Source organism: Podarcis gaigeae (assembly GCF_964106915.1).
Source record: "Podarcis gaigeae genome assembly, chromosome: 16".
In the NCBI taxonomy this organism is placed as follows: domain Eukaryota; kingdom Metazoa; phylum Chordata; class Lepidosauria; order Squamata; family Lacertidae; genus Podarcis; species Podarcis gaigeae.
In genome coordinates, this window is record NC_139693.1 from 2,396,688 (window position 1) to 2,419,069 (window position 22,382).

Below are 22,382 nucleotides of genomic sequence, written 5' to 3' on the forward strand. Positions count from 1 at the left end.
ATTGATCTACTTGCACTTTGATGTGCTTTCGAACTGCTAGGTTGGCAGGAGCAGGGACCTCCGACCTTCTGATCGGCAAGTCCCAGGCTCAGTGGTTTAACCCACAGCGCCACCCGCATTCCTAAAGTTCAGGGTAAAGAAATGCAATTCCTCCATTTGGAGGGCAGCCAGAGGACAGAAGATGTCTAGCAGATCCGAGTTGGATCAGGCCAAAGGCCCACACCACCCTATTAATTATCACAGTGGCCAAATGTCCCAAGGAATCTAAAACTCTAGATAGACTGCCCCTAGATCTGGAGGTTCCACCAGAATATCAGAAGATCCCTGTAGTTAGCCAGTGAACTAGTCCAGCATCCTTTCTCTCTCTCTTTTTCTGCACCTGCTGAATGTCTGCCTTGCGTTTGTTCTAGAGAGGCAGAAAAGCCCTTTTGGAAAAGGGAGAAAAAGCAAGAAATGTCCAGTGGATCCTGTGAAACGGATCCCCTTCGCTGGTGGGGCTGAGGCGCGCTGGGCTCCTCCTGGAAACCCCACGTGGCTCCTCTCCAAGAGGCCGGTCCTCTCTGGCTCTCCCCCGGCGGGGCTGGAGCTGCCGGCCTCGGTCTCCGCCCCTCTTGCCCAGCCCAGCCCAGCCTGGCGAGGGTTGCGGAGGCGTTGGCCGAGAGGCCTCACTCTGCCTCCTGCCAGCCGCCGCTCCGGGCTCCTTCTTTCGCTCTCTGCAGCTCCTCCGCGGTGAGTCTCTTTGGGGCGTTGCAGCCGCGCGTAACGGGGACTTTTTGGAGAGGCGCAGAAAAAGACGCGCGCCTCGCTTGCGCGCTCGCTTGCTAGAGGAGGATAGAAAAGGGGTGAGGCGGGGGGGGGGCTGGAAGAAACATTCAGAAAAGTGGGGTTCTCCCCATTGAAATGGAACACTCTCCTCCTCACCCAAAAATTTCTGCACCCTAGGGAGGGGGGGAAACTGGACTGAGGTTGCTGTGCAGTTTTATTGGAAACCAAATAAGTTTGGGGGGGTTGCAAGGGAACGTTTGTTTTTTCTGCAGTGGAAAAGCCTGCAGTTCTGGGGAAAGGGTGTGGTCCGCCCTGGGGAATGAGAGCGGGGTGGTCTCCTCTTGAGAAAGTGGGTTGGGTGTCTTGGGGCAAGGGGGTCTTTTCTCCTGAATCAATCGGTCTCCGCTCAGAATTCATTTTGGAGTCCTCGTGTGTGTCCTGCGTTAATCTGGCTTGGAGTATAGAGGCAGGTCCATTGCCGTGAATGGCCACGGGGGGGGGGGGCTTAGGTCCCTTTGATTCCACTGGGTCTACTCGTGAACCGGACCAAGTGGATTGAAACCCCGCGTCCTTATTCTTGCGTACGGGCTTGCAGTAGAAATAAAATAAAATAAAACCTCTGGGTCTGAAAAGCATCGCTAAAATTGGGGAGGGCGTATTTATTTTTATTTTAGGGGGATTTTAAAATCTGGTGTCCTGAGCAAAAAGGGTGATTCGTTTTCCCCTCCCCATTTAGAATAGGGGAGATTGGGTTCCACAGGAAGACTTTTTTTAGGGGGAGGGGGTTGTGGAAGGGGGTAACCCCAAGTTTAGTGCTTTGAAGGGGCGGAGGAGCCGACCATCAACACCCCAAAACTAAAACTAGAGGATGTGGGGGTTCCAAAGGCCGAATTTGGGGGACATGGGGCTGGGTGTGTCCTGCCATCATTGGGTAGGGTGTGCTTCCCACTAGGGACATGTCTGGAGTTCGAGTTCCCCACCCAGCCATGTGGCTGACTAATCCCAGTTGTGGAGAGCGGGAAAGTGCGGATCCATGAAATGGGTGCATTTCTGAAATATGTAGGAATAGAAGAAGCTTCTTTAGACCGAGTCGGGTGATTGGTCCATCCAGTTCAGTGTTGTCTGCACTGACTGGCAGCAACTCTCTGAGGTTTCAGACGGGGCACATTCCCCACCCCTAGCTGGAGATGGTGGGCTTGAACCTGCCACCTTCTGCATTCAAAGCACCTGCTCTCCCACTGAGTAAGGACACCTTTTGGGGGTGTCCTGGACCCGTAGCCGAGGGTGACTATTCTGCACTGAGAGAAAGAAATGAACCGGGTTATAGATCCAAATGAATGTCCTGCTCATAGTAGGCTCGTTAATAGACATGGCTAGTTTGGGGTCATTAAATCCAGTGGGTCTACTCTTGAGTAGGGCCTAGCTACTTCTCTGGGACTAGACCGCGCCACTGTCAATCTAGCGTAGCCTGTTCCTTTGGGGACTGAAACCCCTTGCATTTGCTACGGGAGCACGCATAAGAAGGTTCCAAAGTTGTGATGGATCTGTGTGAGGTTACCTGCATTCCACACCCAGATAGGCCCCAGCCCCTCCAGCTGAGGTCAAAGTCCATCTTGCTCAGAATGAGTCTTGGTTCCTAGGCCAGAGACAGCCAAAGCTATTGCCTTCAGATGTTGTCAGACTGACCCTACTGGCTGCGTTTTTAAACACACACACAACTCCAAAAGGGTGGGGGGAATCCTGGAAACTGCACTTTATTCCCACACTGAGCTACAATTCCCAGCACCCTTGGCAAACTGTGCTTCCCAGGATTCTCTGGGGTGCTGGGGAGAGAGAATGTGCTTTAAATGTATGGTGTGTGGCTCAAAAATTGAAAGCCGCATGGCTGCCAGCTTGGAAAGAGTGGCCCCATGAAGTTTTTGGGGAAGCCGTCTCCAACGACAAAAATAATATCTAAGGCAAAGCATTGCAAGCAAATTCAGAAATAAATTCTGGGAGAACTGGTTGCTCTCTTTGAGAAAATAACCACCTCCCATGAAAGCAAAGCCAAGTTGCTTTTGCAGGTTTAGAAGAGATGTTTTAATTTTGCGATAGTTGTGTTTTCTTGCGGAATATTGCGATCTGGGCGTGGGTTTTTCCCCTGGAGCAGTTTCTTGGGTTTTTGTTAATGATTGATAAATGATTGAATAAATTAAAAGGGGTGTGTAGAATGCATGATATGTGAGTGACCATGGGCCGTTATGTCTGATGGGAATTGGCATTGGGTGTCAGTCTGGAACATGGGTAGGCAAACTAAGGCCCGGGGGGCCGGATCCGGCACAATCCCCTTCTCAACCCGGCCCATGGACGGTCCGGGAATCAGCGTGTTTTTATTTAAATCAGCATCCTTTTATTTAAAATGGTGTTTTTACATGAGTAGAATGTGTTCTTTTATTTAAAGTGCATCTCTGGGTTATTTGTGGGGCATAGGAATTCGTTCAATTTCCCCCCAAAAAATATAGTCCAGCCCACCACATGGTCTGAGGGACAGTGGACCGGCCCCCTGCTGAAAAAGTTTGCTGATCCCTGGTCTGGAGGGTCGTGCTTTGTATCCACCCATTCGAAACTTGGCCAGCAGTCCTTGATGTAGCTTCCAGTCTATGGGCAGAAAGGCTCTTATTTGCTTTCCCCTGTTTCACACTACAATTCCGCCCCCCCCTCCCAGGGTGTGGCATGCAGCCTGATTACCCAAGGAGCATTCTTATAACAGGGAGAGTCTGTTACAGGACAGGACAAGGATAGAGGATTTTCTTCCTTCCTTCCTTCCTTGCTAGGATGGGCTGGGGATTGGATTTGGGGGACCGCTCAGCTACAGCTCTTTCCACGGAGCCCTGAATTTCAGTTCTCTGATCTTCCCATCCTCTCCCCTCGGTTTCGACCCCTTAAAGTAACAACAAACAGTTTTGCGTCTGGGTAAAAGGTTTGTTGTTTCATGCATAGGAAACACAGAGAGGATAATTGTAGCAACAGACTGAAATGTTTTTTAAAACACCCAAAAATGCAAAACAGGCACGTTAAAATAAGTTCGGTTGCCTATGGGTTTGGGAACGTATCTCCGAGTCGCGAAAGGAAAAAAGCGAGATGTTTTCTTCGCCTAAAGAAGGAAGATTTGGGTTATTTCATGGTTGGGATTTGCTGGGCTTGCGACGATGGTGGTCTTGGAAAATGATGTTTCTGCTGTATGGGATGCCACACAGAGCCTGGTGGCAGGATTAGGCCAAAGAGGACCTATCTCCTGCAGCAGCCTGTTTTTGCAGCAGCCAAAAGCCCTGAGGAGCCTAGGAATCTAGATAGACTGCCCCTGGAACTGGAGGTTCTATAGAAACATCTGGAGAGCCTGGTAGGGACCGCAAGGGTCATCTAGTCCAACCTTCTGCAATGCAGGGACCTTTTGCCCAACATGGGGCTAAGCGTCACCGTAGAGATAGAACCGTTGCTCGATAAAATGTGTCCGAAGGTTGCAGGCCTGTCGAGATCTCAAAGGAAGCCAGCAAACGGTTCGAAGGGTTTGTGTGTTGTTAAAAAGCTCTGCCGTTGCAGCGTTTTAAAGCCGCAGTTTCTGGGGGCAAATTGTGGGGCATAGTTGTCAGAAGGGGACTCTGATGTCGGGCTTCAGGGTGAGGAAATGGAAGGGCCCGGAGTGAACTGTAACCAGACAGCACAGTTGGAGAAGACGTTCCCCCTGTGCGTTTCTGCGACCTACTTAAGGCAGCGTCAGACCACATGTTTGTTGGCAGGGGGAGACCCTCCCTGGCTATGTCACAAGAGTTGGATCAGTAGTCCTGGTGAAGAGAATTTCTCTTCCCAGATCTGGAGAGAGAGAGAGCTGGGTGGGGTGCCTCCGAAGTTTCTCAAAAGGATATTTGTTTTCCCAGGGTGGCAAAGCTGTTCGCAGGGTCATAATAAGATAAGCAGGGAGCCATTCTGAATCAGAGCAAAGGCCAGCTCCTCCTCCTCCTCCTCCTCCTCCTCCTCCTCCTCCTCCCTTGGTTCCTCCAAGCAGGTCGTAATACAGCCACGCCTGTCACCCCCATCTAAGCCTCCGAGGTAGACTATCCCTGTCCCTGGAGGTTCAGTTCCTCGCAGTCACAGGCCATGCCCACAAACAGTACATTTAATTATTTTCTGCCACTTTTAATGGCCAGGAATCAACTGTAGTTTGCCCCACACGTTTTGCAGTGCCCTTCACAAACCACAGTTCCCTGGGTTATTTGGGGGGGGGGACATGTGACTGTAGTTTGGGAGCTGTGGTTTGTTACGGGCGCTGAGACCTCTTGGGAAACTGTCTCAGAGTTCTAGTTCCCTGTGAAAAGGGATTCGCTGTTAAATCACTCTGGTTTTAATTCATGAGGACTAGAAACCTGCTTTAGTTTTTTTCATTCAAGTGCTATAGCCAAGCGGCTTGAGCATATGCTTTGCATGCAGAAGGTCACAGGTTCAGTCCCCAGTGGCTTCTCCAGGTCGCGTTGGGAAGGTTGCATGGGCCAGAAACACTGGGGAGCCTCTGCCAGTCAGTGTAGACGTTATGGAGGTAGGTGGACCAATGGAACTGATGCAACAGTGCTGCAACAGTTAGATGAAGCATCCTCCCTGCTCCCACCCACTTGGCCCTCGGAGGGCTGGCAGACTACGGATCTGGCCCTCGGGGCGGAAAGGATTCCCCAGCCCTCCTCTCCTCGCATTCCTCCGATGACGCCGTGGGCCACCCTGAATAAATTAACTGGTTGCCCCAGTGGAAAAGAAGAAGCGAGCCAGTTCAGAATGCCTTCTGGCTGTGAGCATGACATGCGAGGAAAGAACGCTTCCTCTTTATATATTCCATTTATTTTCTGCGTTTTTCTCCCTCCAAAGAACTCAAAGTAGGGTTCCATGTTTCTCTGTCTCCTCATTTGACCCCCACAACAATCCTGTGAGGTAGGGCTATAGGCTCAGAGGGATAAGTGACTGGCCCACAGGGAGTGTCATGTGGCCAAGTCGGGTTTCGAACCCGGGCCAGTAATAAACAAACCACAGCTCCCAGAATTCTCTGGGGGAAGGCGTGCACTTCCAACGTGATTCAGATGTGCTTTAGATCCGAATCTAAAGCCTGACCTGGTTCTCACAGCAACCTCTCTGATTTCGCAGCAACTAGCGTTGCAAAGCATACTGCCTCCGACAGGGGACAGCGCCATTTCTGCTAGCAGCCGTTGAACAGCCTCCATGAATTTGTCTCGCCCTGTCCCAGATTCTGAATTGATTCTGTGTATGAGTTGTTGTTTTTAAAAGCGTCTCTATGCTTATAATTGCCTCATCATTTTTTAAAAAACAAAAAAAACAATTACATGCAATTGTTTTTTAACCGATGGGACTGCTTTCTTGTAAAATGCTTTGAGCTGCCTCCTGGGGGAGAGATGCGTAAATGGAATTAAGAGTGCCAATTTCAGCCCACTGTGGCAAGCTGCCAGAGAAGGGCAGGGGTGTCCCAACAAAGTCCTGCTCAGAGGAGACCCGTTGCAATTAAAATGGACCAAAATCCGCCACATTGTTTCATTATTATTATTATTATTATTATTATTATTATTTATCATGTAAGTGATCTAGTTAGCTGCTCTTCACTCCCCTTGGGAGGAAGGGGAGGCAGATCAATGGATAGTTAGATAGATAATTGATAGATAGATGATAGGTAGGTGGGTAGGTAGGTAGATAGATGATTGGTAGATAGATGATAGATAGATAGATAGATAGATAGATAGATAGATAGATAGATAGATAGAGATAGATAGATAGATAGATAGATAGATAGATAGATAGATAGATATAGATAGATGATAGGTAGGTAGGTAGGTAGGTAGGTAGGTAGGTAGGTAGATGGATGATTGGTAGATAAATATATAGAAAGATAGATAGATGATTGATTGATTGATAGATAAATGATAGGTAGGTAGGTAGATAAATAGATAATTGATTGATAGATAGATGGTTGGTAGATAGATAGAGAGAGATACTGTAGATGATTGGTAGGTAGATGATAGGTAGGTAGGTAGTTAGATAGATGATAGATGATAGATAGATAGATAGATAGATAGATAGATAGATAGAGGAAGGCCACGTGATAGAAGTTTATAAAATGGTTCTTGGCCTGCGGAAAGTGAGCAGATCAATGTTTTTCTCCCTCCTAACACTGGACATCCAACGTAGCCAAGCGTTTGGAGATTTGTGGCAGATGAACAGAAGGACTTCTTCACGCAGCACACAGTTGAACTGTGGAACTCCCTGCCACAGGAGCCAGGGATGTCCACCCACTTGGATGGCTCAGAAAGCGGATTACACAGCCATTCCTGGAGGAAGGGAGGGCTATCGATGGCTCGTAGTCCTGGTGGCTCGGCTCTGCCCTACGTGGCTGGAGGCAGCGATGCTCCTGAGCATCAGCTGTTGGAAACCAGAGGAGGGAGAAGTGTTCTTGTGCTTTGGAGTTTTCCAAAAAGAGGCCTCTGGTTGGCCATTGTGAGAACAGGATCCTGGGCTCATTGGTGAGCCATTGGCCTGATTCTGGAGGCTATTCCTATCCTCTTATATCTGCACCAATACCTTTCCATTTACAGCTGCTAAGTTCTATTGCTTGTCGAAACTGTGTGCTAGAAAACTAAATCCTATTGCTTGTCAAAATAGTTGTTTTGATATTGGTGGATCCGCTGTGCTAGAAGACTCTGGTAAACCCAGTGGTTTGTGCAAGTGTGTACATGTCTGTGCGTGTGCAAATACACAAACACACAGAGAGAGACAGAAATCTCACCATGGAATAAGGGCATCTGTGGCCGACTGTCGAGATCTGAGCAGAATTCTGGGTGGAGTCTGTAAGAAAGGGATTGCTCTTTGAACAAAGGACAGCCCTTAAAATAAACAGGGTTTGGCACGGTGTGGGCGCATGAGCGCATGCCTTCGGAAGCATAGGACCCCATTGCTAGACTTACTCATCATGAATGGAATTCCATCTCTGAGTTACTTGGGGAGAATGAGAGGCTGCTCACACTCTTAACCAAAGAGATTAACCCTTGACTCAGAGCACCATCATTCTCTTTGCCCTGTATCAAGAGGGAAGGCAGTATCGTGTGATGGCTAGTGCAGAGGCGGGGGGAAACCTCAGGCCCCAGAACCAGATGCAGTCCTCTGGACATCTCTGCCCACATCCACACCATACAATTTAAGAACATGTCTACTCCTTTAACGGTCATGGCTTCCCCCCAAAGTGGCTTTTCCCACCACAGAGCTAAGATTCCCAGGATCCTTTGCAGGAAGCCATGCGCTTTGAATGGATGCTGTGGGAGTGGCCTCTTGCTAAGCCACGCCCCTTCCAGGCCACGCCTCTTTCTTGGTCCACACGCTTAGGACAAGGCGGTATCCGGTTTTCAAGATCAAGATACTGTCTATCGCCAGCTAAACATCGCGATATACCGATATATCACAATGTCTGAAATAAGGATGGCGCTGTCTAGAAGAGGCATCATCTGGCTTCAAGGTTTTTCCTGCATCGTGACTTTTGCATAGCCCAGGCACACACTCATTAGGGCCGGGCAATGTATCATGATGTGTGCCTGTGCTATGTAAAAAAAGACATGATGTAGGAAAAACCGTGAAGCCAGACATCGCTTCTTTTATTATTCCCACCGCCCTTCTGCTCTGTACTTTGGTACCTCGGGTTACACACGCTTCAGGTTACATACGCTTCAGGTTACACACTCCGCTAACCCAGAAATAGTGCTTCAGGTTAAGAACTTTGCTTCAGGATGAGAACAGAAATCGGGCTCCGGCGGCGCAGCAGCAGCAGGAGGCCCCATTAGCTAAAGTGGTGTTTCAGGTTAAGAACAGTTTCAGGTTAAGAACAGACCTCCGTAACGAATTAAGTACTTAGCCTGAGGTACCACTGTATACCTGAGGTACCACTGTACTATAAAACAACAGTTGCAGCAATAAAAGTAAAATAAAAAGAGTGCTAGTTTTAGACCCCTAAATTAAGGTTGTGATATGTCCGGAATTACCCAGAGATAGCTGAGATTTGCCTGCTGGAAACCATGGGCGGAAGAAGAAGAAGAAGAGTTTGGATTTGATATCCCGCCTTTCACTCCCTTTAAGGAGTCTCCAAGCGGCTAAGATTCTCCTTTCCCTTCCTCCCCCCCAACAAACACTCTGTGAGGTGAGTGGGGCTGAGAGGCTTCACAGAAGTGTGACTGGCCCAAGGTCACCCAGCAGCTGCATGTGGAGGAGCGGAGACTCGAACCCGGTTCCCCAGATTACAAGACTACCGCTCTTAACCACTACACCACACTGGAAATCACTGAAATGTCCGGGAAAATCTGGACTTAGGGCAACCCACGTCGGAAGAGTAGATTTTGGCGAATTTCATTAAAAATAGCTCAAAAACATAAGCTCAGCAACTTTGGCCACCCCCTCCCCCCCCCCAAAAAAGCTCAACAGCTTTTGTGTTCGGATTTTCACTTTTTGAAACATGGCAGCCCTACCTAATTAGTAGTACCAGTTGCCAGGATATGACCCTGTCCTCCTCTACAAAGTTACATCTTCATTTCAGACATCGTGATACATTGGTCTATCTTTCTTTCTATATTCTTTCTTTCTTCTGTCTTGAATCTTGCAACATTCAGCTTCATTGTATGTCCAGGGGTGTTAAAACATATGTATTTGTGGGTGTCTTTAAAGAGAGAGGGAAAGAAAAACAGTTTGTATTCTTCCCGGTACAGTATATGTTCTCTGCATTGCACAGACGCTTCCGAGAAGCCGTTAAAAAGGTTTGTGGGTTTCAGCACCGGCTGACGTCTGCTTATAAATCTTTTACACTCTCTCTGTGCGATGGCCGAGGCTCCCGGCTGCAGATGGACCTTCAATTTCCACACTCGGGGCAGCTGGAGCCTGGAAAACCTCTCAGCACTGACCCCAAGGGACTATCTCAGAGCTGCTGAACATCAGGACTGAGATTTTGGCGTTTGTGAGATGGATTCCGGGCCGAGAAAAGGCCAGCGAAGAACAGCCTTGCAGCCAAGTTTGCAGTCAATCTAGTTCTATATTGTGAACAACTGACTGGCAACAGCTCTCCAGGGTTTTGGGTAGGGCGTTTTTCCCAACCCTGCCTGGAGATAGAATCATAGGATCATAGAATCATAGAGTTGGAAGAGACCACAAGGGCCATCGAGTCCAACCCCCTGCCAAGCAGGAAACACCATCAGAGCACTCCTGACATATGGTTGTCAAGCTTCTGCTTAAAGACCTCCAAAGAAGGAGACTCCACCACACTCCTTGGCACCAAATTCCACTGTCCAACAGCTCTTACTGTCAGGAAGTTCTTCCTAATGTTTAGGTGGAATCTTCTTTCTTGTGGTTTGGATCCATTGCTCCGTGTCCACTTCTCTGGAGCAGCAGAAAACAACCTTTCTCCCTCCTCTATGTGACATCCTTTTATATATTTGAACATGGCTATCATATCACCCCTTAACCTCCTCTTCTCCAGGCTAAACATGCCCAGCTCCCTTAGCCGTTCCTCATAAGGCATCGTTTCCAGGCCTTTGACCATTTTGGTTGCCCTCCTCTGGACACGTTCCAGTTTGTCAGTGTCCTTCTTGAACTGTGGTGCCCAGAACTGGACACAGTACTCCAGGTGAGGTCTGACCAGAGCTCATTTTGTATGCAAAGCAGCTGCTCACCAGACTACGGTCCGCAAAAAGATGGTGCAACCTGCAAAACAGGACATCCTAAATTCTTTCCCTCTATTCTGTGAGAGCTGGACCATCAAGAAGGCTGATCGCCGAAGAATGGATGCTTTTGAATTCTGGTGCTGGAGGAGACTCTTGAGAGTCCCATGGACTGCAAGAAAATGAAACCTCTCCATTGTGAAGGAAATCAGCCCTGAGTGCTCACTGGAAGGACAGATCCTGAAGCTGAGGCTCCAAGACTTTGGCCATCTCATGAGAAGAGAAGACTCCCTGGAAAAGACCCTGATGTTGGGAAAGATGGAGGGCGCAAGGAGAAGGGGACGACAGAGAACGAGATGGTGGGACAGTGTTCTCGAAGCTACCAGCATGAGTTTGACCAAACTGCGGGAGGCAGTGGAAGACAGGAGTGCTCTGGTCCAGGGGGGTCACGAAGAGGTGGACACGACTAAACAACAACAACAACAACAACAACAACAATTCTGCTTCATCTTGTTTTCGGGGAGTTTGTGTCCTCTGTCTCTTGTGTTGGAGATGCTATCTCCCAGAGTCATCTACCCACGAGGCCGTCTGTTGGCAAATGCTAACCAAGTCCAGGCCTCGCCCATCCGCCTGGCACTCCGTGGGGAGGGCTGTCCCACTCCAGAGACAGCAGCAGAGCTGGGGAGTTTGCCAGGATCTCTTAAGCCCTGTTTAGTCATTGTGTTAACAGCCAAGGGATGAGGAGTCCTTCCCCTCCCCTCTGCCCCCCTCCTGCCCTCCTCCTAAGACAACTTCTCCTCTGCAGCCTCCAGCCAACACCCACCCAAGGGGAACACCCAGAAGGGAGCGGGCAATGACAGGAAACATGTGTGATTAAGCAAAATCGCTTCCCATTTGAAAGAGTGTTCTGCAGCCATAGCTTGGAGTGTGCAGCCTTCTGTGTTCCTCTTCAGCCAGCCCCATGAGGACCAGAACCTTGCACTCTTTTTTAGAGGGAAGGCAGTAGTTCTGGGCCAGAGCCTTTGCCAAGGTGCTGGTCTTGACCTTTAAAGCCCTTTGTGGCTTAGAGTTTAGAGGTCCCGGGCCCTAAGGAAGTCAGTCTATCCTCCAGGGCCTTTTCAGTGATGGCTCCGGCCTGGTGGAATGCTCTGTCCCATGAGACTAGGGCCCTGCAGGATTTAACCTCCTTCCGTCGGGCCTGTAAGAGAGAGCTATTCCACCTGGCGTTTAATTTGAATTCAGCCTGATCTTTTTATTTCCCTTCTCTTCCTACCCCCTCCCCTTTTATGAAGATCACCCGCTCTGAGACCCCACAGCTAATTCTCCCCTGGCCTCCTTGCTGGCCCAAGTAGGACAAATTCAGCCTGCTAGCCCTGGGGATTGTCTAATTGATTTTTGATTTTTATTGCTATTCATGTTTATACTGTATTTTATGCTGCTTTTATAATTAAGCGTTTTAAATTTGTTGTTAGCCGCCCTGAGCCCAGTTTTTGAACTGGGAAGGGCGGGGTATAAATCAAAAATTATTATTATTATTATTATTATTATTATTATTGCATGCCAAAGGTTTCAGCTTTGATCCCCAGCTTCTGCACGAAGGGTTGGCAATCGTCCCCTGTCTCAGAGCCCATTCATTTGGAACCATGAGGACTGGAATCTTTCTTTCTTATTTGGGCGGGAGCCATATCTAAGCCTTAAAGCTCATGCTTTGCATTCAGAGGGTACCAAATTCAATCTCTGGCGTCTCCAAGTAGGGCTGGGAATCTCCCCTGCCCTTGGAGAGCCGCTGCCAGTCAGTGCTGACTTTACTTAGCAGGAAGGATCTCAAAGTAAGAACATCAGAAGAGAGCTGCAGGATTAGGGCAAGGGCCCGTCCAGCATCCTGTTCTCACAGCAGCCGACCAGATCCCTGTGAGAAACCAGCAAGCAGGATTCGAACTCAAGAGCGTTCTCCCCTCTCCTGCAGTTTCCAGCAGCGACTGGAATTGCAACTGTGATGAAACCATGACAATAGAATCAGTATAATGACAACGATTGGAAGTTTTATGCAGAAATTTTTTATTTGATGGATATGATTTTGTATAAATTGTTTGTTCTTTGTCTTTTTTCCTTTTTTTAAAAAAAAATTCTTTTATGTTTTGATGTTTTCTTCTTCTGTATTTAGGGTGGCGCTGTGGGTTAAACCACAGAGCCTAAGACTTGCCGATCAGAAGGTCGGCGGTTTGAATCCCCGCGACGGGGTGAGCTCCCATTGCTCGGTCCCTGCTCCTGCCAACCTAGGAGTTTGAAAGCACGTCAAAGTGCAAGTAGATAAATAGGTATCACTCAAGCAGGAAGGTAAACGGCGTTTCCGTGTGCTGCTCTGGTTCGCCAGAAGCGGCTTAGTCCTGCTGGCCACATGACCCGGAAGCTGTACGCCGGCTCCCTCGGCCAGTAAAGCGAGATGAGCGCCGCAACCCCAGAGTTAGCCACGACTGGACCTAATGGTCAGGGGTCCCTTTACCTTTACCTCTTCTGTATTTAACTCTTCTATACTTATCTTCGTTGTACGTTTGTATTTTAAATCAATAAAGATTTACCATGCCGGGGGGGGGGGGGGAGGAATTGCAATTGTAAGGGAACCAATGCCCCATTGGCAGTATGGGATTCCTTCCAGAAGGCTCCAGGCGTCAGGCAAGAAGCCGCAGGTTAGGAGCAGGCAAATGGGCCGGGAGCCAAGAGGAGACGGCTTAGGCCTTAAGACAACCTGGGGGCCATGCCCTTCGGGTATTTGGACTCCTCCTGCCTCTCTCGTCCCACCCTGCTCTTTGCACTGAGATTTATCTCAGACTTGGCTCCGTTCCAGTCTTGCGATTATTAAACCTCTGGGAACTTTCCTGAGGAAGGGAGGGGAAACTCAGTCAATGTGAGCAACCTCGAGGGTTGTGGGATTTCTGGGAGAGAGACTCAACAGTTGTGCCATGAGCCTTTCTACGCCGCGTCCGGTTTCCAGATGGAGCGGATGGTGTCTTTGCCTTCAGGCAGGATGCCAACAGGACTTTGGAGAGCTTGGCATTGGCCCCCGTAAGGTCGCCCAGAACAGCCCACCCAGCTCAAAGCAGATAGCCAGGGCATCCTCAACACAGTTCTTTGTTGACCTCCCAAGAGAGAGGGAAGATGCCACCACATGAAAGTAGGAGTTGAGACTTTGTAAGTGTAGGAGGGGCCATGTAAGGTCTGCTAGACCAACCCGACTCATTTGAAGCAGGCAGCCTGGAAACAGAGCTTCTAAAATGCAGGGCTGTCCAGCTTCTCCTTGTAGTAGTAGTAGTAGTAATAATTTTATTATTTCTGCCCCATCCAGTGTGGTGTAGTGGTTAAGAGCGGTAGTCTTGTAATCTGGGGAACCGGGTTCGATTCTCTGCTCCTCCACATGCAGCTGCTGGGTGACCTTGGGCCAGTCACACTTCTGTGAAGTCTCTCAGCCTCACTCACCTCACAGAGTGTTTGTTGTGGGGGAGGAAGGGAAAGGAGAATGTTAGCTGCTTTGAGACTCCTGAAGGGGAGTGAAAGGCGGGATATCAAATCCAAACTCCTCTTCTTCTTCTTCTTCTTCTTCTTCTTCTTCTTCTTCTTCTTCTTCTTCTTCTTCACCTGGCAGGGTTTCCGCAGCCACTCTGGGCGGCTACCAACAGAACACTAAAAACAGAATAAAACTTCAAACATTAAAAACTTCCCTAAACAGGGCTGCATTCAGATGTCTTCTAAACGTCAGGTAATTGTTTATCCCCTTGACATCTGATGGGAGGGCGTTCTACAGGGCGGGCGCCACCACTGAGAAGGCCCTCTGCCTGGTTCCCTGTAACTTCGCTTCTCGCAGGGAGGAAACCGCCCTGGCATGACCAAGATGCAATTCACAGCTGAAAATGCCAGCGGATTAATGTATTAATAGTTGAATTAATTCATTATCCTAATTGCACACCTGGTTACAGCAGCCAGGTTGGAACTGGTCCAGAGTCGGCCGTACCTTTTCCACTTCACCTTAAAGGGACAGTGGAGTCGGGTCTGGCAATTTAGCGGCGGTAGAAAAAGTCATGGCTGGTAACGGACAACTTAGAGGAGTTACTTCTCAGGGGCTTTGCCTCTGTTGGGTTTGTTTTGTGACAACCGCCCTTCCCCACCCGCTGCCAAATTTCTTGCCACCCACGATGGGCATGTGTTATATACCCAGACAGTTTTCCTCCTTAGCTTAGAAATCTGTAAATGATCTTTGCTGGCTCTCCGTCTTGTGTATTTTCTTCAAGATTGTTTGGTGTTTCTGTGCATCTGCAATTTGCGCCGGGAATTGAGCTCATAGTCATCTCTTAGCGGGTCTGGTCTTGTAGAATCATAGATTCATAGAATTGGAAGGGAACCCCGAAGATCCTCTAGCCCAACCTCACATCGGCAGGAATCTTCAGGGAGATGGAACTTGCAACCTTGGCATTACCAGTGCCATGCTCTCACCAACTGAGCTATCTCTCTGACTCTGGCGCATGCCATTTTTGCTTGGCTGTCAGATATCAATATAAATGTCAAAAGAAATTGCCCGTGAACTGGGAAGGGTGGTGTTTTGTATAAAAACTGTAGTGATGTCTGTTGCAGATGCAACAACGGAGCAGGAACCTTTCTACATATGTGGTGGGAGTGCAACGAGATAGCGGGATTCTGGGAAAATATCTATAACGAACTGGAAAATATGTTTAGATTTTCATTTGGGGGGAAAACTAAAATCCTTTCTCTTAGGTGTCATGTCAGAGGAAATAAAAAGAACGGTCTGACCAATATTTATGTATGCAACTATGGTGGCAAGGTTATTGATTGCCAAAAATTGGAAAAGCAGCAGCGTCCCACCTAAAACAGACTGGTTATCTAAAATGATGGAATACTTCCATACTGCCAAACTAACAGGGAGGATAAGAAGAGATATGGTACAAAAAGTGAATAAGGAGGGGGCTATCTTTAAGGAATACATCAAAATTTATGTGGGAAAAGTAGAATTTTGACAGATACTGAGTGAATCCAGAAAATGATTAGAGTGAAAGGAGAGTAAAGTCAAGATAGAAGAAGAGATTAAAGAAATAATGAAATGCGTTTAAGCTAGTTGGAAAAATAAAGTAGCATAACAAGAGCGGCTGGAAGTCAAGTCACTTGGTGAGTGTCCCTGTGGGGGTAGGTGTGTAGCTTTGCTGATATGTACAGTAAAGGGACGCGGGTGGCGCTGTGGGTTAAACCACAGAGCCTAGGACTTGCCGATCAGAAGGTCGGCGGTTTGAATCCCCGCGACGGGATGAGCTCCTGTTGCTCGGTCCCTGCTCCTGCCAACCTAGCAGTTCGAAAGCACATCAAAGTGCAAGTAGATAAATAGGTACCACTCTGGTGGGAAGGTAAACGGCGTTTCCGTGCGCTGCTCTGGTTCACCAGAAGCGGCTTAGTCATGCTGGCCACATGACCCGGAAGCTGTACGCTGGCTCCCTCGGCCAGTAAAGCGAGATGAGCGCCGCAACCCCAGAGTCGGCCAGGACTCTGGACCTAACGGTCAGGGGTCCCTTTACCTTTATCTTTAGGGAATACATCAAAATTGATGTGGAAAAAGTAGAATTTCTGACAGATACTGAGTGAATCCAGAAAATGATTAGCGTGAAAGGAGAGTAAAGTCAAGATAGAAGAAGAGATTAAAGAAATAACGAAATGCGTTTAAGCTAGTTGGAAAAATAAAGTAGCGTAACGAGAATGGCTGGAAGTCAAGTTACTTGGTGGGTGTCCGTGTGTAGGTTTGCTGATATGTATAGTATAGGTACTGTAGGTATTATATAGAGTAATGTAGGTATGTTTTATGTTATGAAAATAAGGTAGTGTGTTGTGTATGTGTATTGTGTAAATGTATATGTATGTGTTTTATATATTAATAAAATTTAAATTAAAAAAGGGGGGAAGGGTGGCATTTTGGCCGGCTGGTGTGCTTGTACAAAGTGCAAATCTCCCAGTGGGAGCCTGAAGCGCCACTTCTTGTCTGGAGAGGAGTGTGCCATGTGCTTAAGGGAAGTCTTTGCTGGTGAAGGGTTAAGAGGCTGAGTCAGGAGGCTGATCCCGGGTCAGCGTGTGCTGTTTCCTTGTGTTTCTTCCTCGTAGTGCCAGCCAGGAGGAGCAAGAGGAAGGCGGGTGGATGGGTGGGAGAGACTCTTTGGCTGGGACGCCGGCCAACGCCTCCTGCCCCAGGCACAGCCCTCCCCAGATAGGAACCAGATGGTCTGTCCCCAGTCCAGATGTTCTTGGCAGCCTGCAGGGTCCAGGGATCAAAGACAAAGCGTTTAGTGGAAGGAATGTGAAGGGAGCAGGAAAGGGAATGAACTCCACTGAGCCACACAGAACCAGCCAGTCAGGATTGGTGCTTTCTGTCCTTAGGGAGGAATTTCCCAAGAGGTCAGGACCTGCTATCACCATCCCAGTTGCGCAGTGTTGGTTTGTTGGTGGGGTGCACTTTGCACATGCTCAGACGACCTCCTGAGCATTGCGACACACTCATCCCAGAGGCTTGGCATTTTTTGTGGCGTCTGCAGGAATCTCTTGCTAAGTGGAGGGCAGGGTAAAATAAGAGACTGGGGGAAACAGGCCAGTTTCGCACTGACAGAAAATAGTGCCTTTACACTTTGCCACCTAACTCAGTTTCTGCACATGCTAGAAACATATTCCTTTCTTCATGAACACACAGAATATGGGGATTGTTGTTCATCTGGGGGGATGACTTCAGAGGTAACTGAAACCAATCACCCTTCCAAGAACAGCTGCACCGGTTGAATTTTGTCCTGTCTTCCAGTGTATGGCCAGCGAAAGAAAGCCAGACTCCATGGCCCTGTTTCTCACACCCATACTTGTTCTTTTGCTGTGCATTTCTGTCTGACCATGAGGACTAGGAACATATGCTATTTAAATTTTTAAAAAACTCCTCAGAACCACCAAGGCCATTTTAAGAGCAGCACAGCTGCACCGGTACTCCACGGGAACCAGAAGTGCCAACTTGGCCGCACAACTGTGGGTGCCCAGGGCCAGGGATGCCATGCAGAGTGCCTGGCCCTGGCACCAAAATTTGTGATTGCCCGGCCCCTTCATGGGGCATTTTGTGGGCCCCAGGGAGTTGGCTCCTACGAAGGGTACACAGGATGCATCTTACAGAGAATCTTCACTCTCTTTTTCAAAAATCAAACTTTCCAGGCCTTGGTGCCGCCAAGATATTTGTGTCTCGGCTAAGTCTGCTCTGAAGCCCAAGAGGTGATGGAACGGTGGTTGAGGAATGAGCTAGGTTGTCCTGTGTTGGCTCCTCATCCCATTGCCCATGACCGAGGAAAACCAGTACAGTGGACGCTCGGGTTGTGAACGTGATCCATACAGAATGCACGTTTGCAATGCACGTCTGCGCACGTGCGAGTTGCGATTTGGCGCTTCTGCGCATGCGTGACCGCCGAAACCCAGAAACCTGTTCCGGGACTTCTGGGTTTCGGCAGTCCGCAACCCCCAAAAAACACAGCCTGAAGCGTCTGTTAACTGAGGTATGACTGTACGGATTATGCAAAATAGTTAAAAATAACACACTGCGAAACATTCCACCAAATGAAATAAATCATGCCTGTTTTGCTCAATGCCTGTGATTCGCATAGTTCTGGCAGTTTGGATCAGAGGTGGCGAACCCACAGGCTTGGGAGACTAGTGTGGCCCTCCAAGCATCTCTGTTTGGCCCTCAAGAAACTCCTTATGCCGCACACTCTCTCGGCTCCACTCTGTGTGTGGTTTTGCAAGACTGGAGCGCGTCTGCGAATTTTGATCATGCCTTTTCATTCATTGGATGGAGGATACAGAAGGGGGTGTTTGTGCTCCGCCCATTTCCCCCTCTGGTCCCACCCACCTGGCATGTGGCCCCTGAAACATTGCCCAGGAGGGGGTGTGGCCCTTGGGTTCATGACAGTATGAATCATAGAATCATAGAGTTGGAAGAGACCACAAGGGCCATCGAGTCCAACCCCCTACCAAGCAGGAAACACCTGCTTGGCCTTAGATTATTTCCTTCCTTCCTTTCCTTTCCTTTTCCCTGCTTTTTCTTGTTTTAAGCATCAATGCAGCAACAGAGAATTGGTCCAGTCTAGTAGTCTTCACTTCCTACGCTTCTTCCATCAACCACCAGGGGAATTTAAGACAGCAAAACTCAACATCTCCTTCTCTCTCGCCCGTTTCTCTACAGACTTCCTCGTGACCCAGAAACCAGCGCCAAGATGCCATCCCAGCTAGAACACGCCATGGAGAATATCATGTTCACTTTCCACAAATTTGCGGGTGACAAGAACTATCTGACGAAGGATGATCTTCGGCAGTTGATGGAGAAGGAAGTCCCTGGGTATATGGAAGTGAGTAAGGCTGAAACGGGATTGTTATTGGATTATTATTATTATTATTATTACTTTTCAGACTGCAGATGATGACGTTGATGTCATTGTTTGCAGAGGAGGGTGTAGGAAGGCATAGGTGGAACCAGAGCCAATCACAGGCAGAGACAATAAAGGTAAAGGACTCCTGACCGTTAAGTCCAGTCGTGGGTTGCGGCGCTCATCTAGCTTTACAGGCCGAGGGAGCCGACATTTGTCCACAGACAGTTTTTCCGGGTCATGTGGCCAGCATGACTAAGCCGCTTCTGGTGAAACCAGAGCAGTGCACGGAAACGCCTCTTACCTTCCCACCGGAGTGATACCTATTTATCTACTTGCTCCGGTGTGCTTTCGAACTGCTAAGTTGGCAGGAGCAGGGACCGAGCAACGGGAGCTCACCCTGTCACGGGGATTCGAACTGCTAACCTTCTGATCGGCAAGCCCTAGGCTCTGTGGTTTAGACCACAGGGCCCAATTCATCCCGAATGTTTTTCTGATCATCCCTGACCAACGGTGGCTGGTGACAGCAGAAATCCAGTATGTCTGGAGGGCACTGGCTTTAAATTGTGCTATTTGGGACATGAAAAGGGAGCAGGTGGCACTGTGGTCTAAACCACAGAGCCTAAGGCTTGCCGATCAGGAGGTTGGCAGTTTGAATCACCGTGACGGGCTGAGCTCCCATTGCTCTGTCCCATCTCCTGCCAACCTAGCTGTTCAAAAGCACACCGGTGCAAGTAGGTAAATAGGCACCTCTGTGACGGGAAGGTAAGCAGAGTTTCCGTGCGCTCTGGTTTGTGTCACAGCACCAGAAGCGGTTTAGTCCTACTGGCCACATGACCCGGAAAGCTGTCTACAAACGCTGGCTCCCTCAGCCTGAAAGCGAGATGAGCGACACAACCCCAGAGTCGCCTTTGACTGGACTCAACCGTCCAGGGGTCCTTTACCTTTACTTTTTTTTTATTTGGGGCACAGCAGCGGGGGTTGGTGGGAGTCGATCCTGCAACTGGCCAAGGCCGCTACCTCTTTGTAATTTCTCCTTCTACAAAAGGAGGAATTGGAGCTAAAATAGCCCTAGAAATATGGACACCCAACCTCTGTTTAGAAACCTCCGAGGAAAAAGAGGAGGCCACGTTCCGAGGGAGTCCATTCCACTGTCCGCCGGCTCTTACCCTCATTTAGTTCTTCTCAACATTTACTCAGAATCCCCTTCCTTGTCATTTGAATCCCTTGGTTCGGATCCTGCCCTCGGGAGCAGCAGGAAGCTAGCTTGCTTCCGTCTTCCACGGGACGGCCCTTTAGGTAACAGTAATGATAATGGCAGGGACGCGGGTGGCACTGTGGGTTAAACCACAGAGCCTAGGACTTGCCGATCAGAAGGTCGGCGGTTCGAATCCCCACGACAGGCTGAGCTCCCGTTGCTCGGTCCCTGCTCCTGCCAACCTAGCAGTTCAAAAGCAAGTCCAACTGCAAGTAGATAAATAGGTACCACTCCGGCGGGAAGGTAAACGGCGTTTCCATGTGCTGCTCTGGTTCACCAGAAGCGGCTTAGTCCTGCTGGCCACATGACCCGGAAGCTGTATGCCGGCTCCCTTGGCCAGTAAAGTGAGATGAGCGCCGCAACCCCAGATTTGGTCACGACTGGCCCTAATGGTCAGGGGTCTTTTTACCTAATGATAATGGCCTGTTGTTGTTTTTCCCTGCCTTCCCCCTCTTTTTCTCTCAGAACCAGAAAGATCCGATGGCCATCGACCGGATCATGAAAAACCTAGAAGAGTGTCGGGATGGCAAAGTCAACTTTGAGGGCTACCTCTCTCTCATTGCTGGGCTGACCAATGGATGCAACGAGTATTACGTGAAGAAGATGAAGCCAACGGGAGTCAAGAAGTATTGACAGAATAGTGTGCATCATCTCGCACCCAGAGCACTGGCGGCGCGCTTTGGCGCAGCTAGGCTCACGGTGCTGATAACCCCAGAAAAGCTTACCTGCTTAACCTTTCCAGAGCCGACTGTTCCTGCTTAAAAATAAAAGGTCGTGTCGTGCCTCCGATCTTAATAATAACACAACTGCGGCTGTGTACCTTTGAAGTACCATTGATACACGCAGAGCATCTTTCCCTCAAAGGATTCTGGGCGATGGAGTTTCTTTGACGGGGGAATGCGATTGGGATGCGCTTTAAAGTTTACAGCCTTACGTGCGGAGTAATGCAGTCCCTAACAAAGACCTCCCTGTCCACCCCTTCTGTGAAATCCCAAAGCTTCGTTGCCAGGGATGTGTCAGCCCTTTTCGTTCCTCCCTCAGCCGTGCCCTCTCCTTGGCCGTGAAATAAAACATTTTTCTAAAACCCAGAAGGCCTGTTTTTGTCTTTCGAGAAAAGATAAATACCCTAAGAGCAACGTGTTCTTTCAAGCTCGTCCCATCTTTGTGAGGCGAGGGTGGAGCTGGAGGGATTTAGCTTTTGAAAGGGAGAAGAACTGGTTCCGTCAACCCCAGGTCGCAGCTGACGGATGTCAGGACTCGAATCCGGGTGCGCAGCCCAGGTGTTTGTTTCTTGCTCGTTCCTTTAGAATTCTTCCGATTGAAGGGTCCCTTGGAAAATATGTGCTTTCCCACACATTGATGCATGTCAGGCATCTGTTAAAGGCAGTTATTTACCTGTCACTGCCTCCACCGACTGGCAGCAGCTGTCCAGGTTCTCAGACGGGATCTTTCCCTCCTTGCAAGCAGATTCCAAGGATTGAATCTGGGATCTTCTTCATGCAAAGCAGAGGCTCCACCACGGAGCTGCAGCTTTTTCATGAATGTGCCAGAGATTGAGCAGTGCTAGTATGGTCATTAGGGACGTGGGTGGCGCTGTGGTCTAAACCACTGAGCCTCTTGGGCTTGCCGGTCAGAAGGTCGGCTGTTCGAATCCCCGCGACGGAGTGAGCTCCTGTTGCTCGGTCCCTGCTCCTGCCCACCTAGCCGTTCAAAAGCACACCCAAAAGTGCAAGTAGATAAACAGGTGCCACTCCGGCAGGAAGGTAAACGGCGTTTCCGTGCGCTGCTCTGGTTCGCCTGAAGCGGCTTAGTCCTGCTAGCCACATGACCTGGAAGCTGTCTACGGCCAAATGCCAGCTCCCTCAGTCTATAGAGCGAGATGAGCGCTGCAACCCCAGAGTTGTCCGTGACTGGACCTAACGGTCAGGGGTACCTCATGAGAAGAGAAGACTCCCTGGAAAAGATCCTGATGCTGGGAAAGATGGAGGGCACAAGGAGAAGGGGATGACAGAGGACAAGATGGTGGGACAGTGTTCTCGAAGCTACAAACATGAGTCTGACCAAACTGCGGGAGGCAGTGGAAGACAGGAGCGCCTGGCGTGCTCTGGTCAACAAAGAGGCGGACAAGACTAAACAACAACAAATAGAAAATGTATGACCTCTGACTCTGGTTTCCATTTGGGGATACAGAGTTGATCTAGAAATTGCTGA

The 22,382-nt window shown here is 49.1% G+C and overlaps 1 protein-coding gene across 1 annotated transcript; it reads left to right on the forward strand.

Annotated features, from left to right (window-relative positions):
- Positions 1–586: 586 nt before the first annotated feature.
- On the forward strand, positions 587–21,262 carry S100A10 (S100 calcium binding protein A10). Its single transcript, XM_083716207.1, has 3 exons — positions 587–729; positions 18,733–18,895; positions 20,637–21,262. The coding sequence occupies exons 2-3, from the start codon at positions 18,764–18,766 to the stop codon at positions 20,802–20,804; spliced, it is 300 nt and encodes a 99-aa protein (XP_083572333.1). The 5' UTR covers positions 587–729; positions 18,733–18,763; the 3' UTR covers positions 20,805–21,262.
- The last annotated feature ends 1,120 nt before the right edge of the window (positions 21,263–22,382 follow it).

What these genes read in the sequence shown, in the direction of transcription:
- S100A10 (XM_083716207.1), top strand. Translation starts at nt 18,764, where the DNA reads ATGCCATCCCAGCTAGAACACGCCATGGAGAATATCATGTTCACTTTC. An exon ending in AAGTCCCTGGGTATATGGAA is followed by an intron (nt 18,896 to 20,636) that starts GTGAGTAAGGCT and finishes TTTTTCTCTCAG; the next exon opens with AACCAGAAAGATCCGATGGC.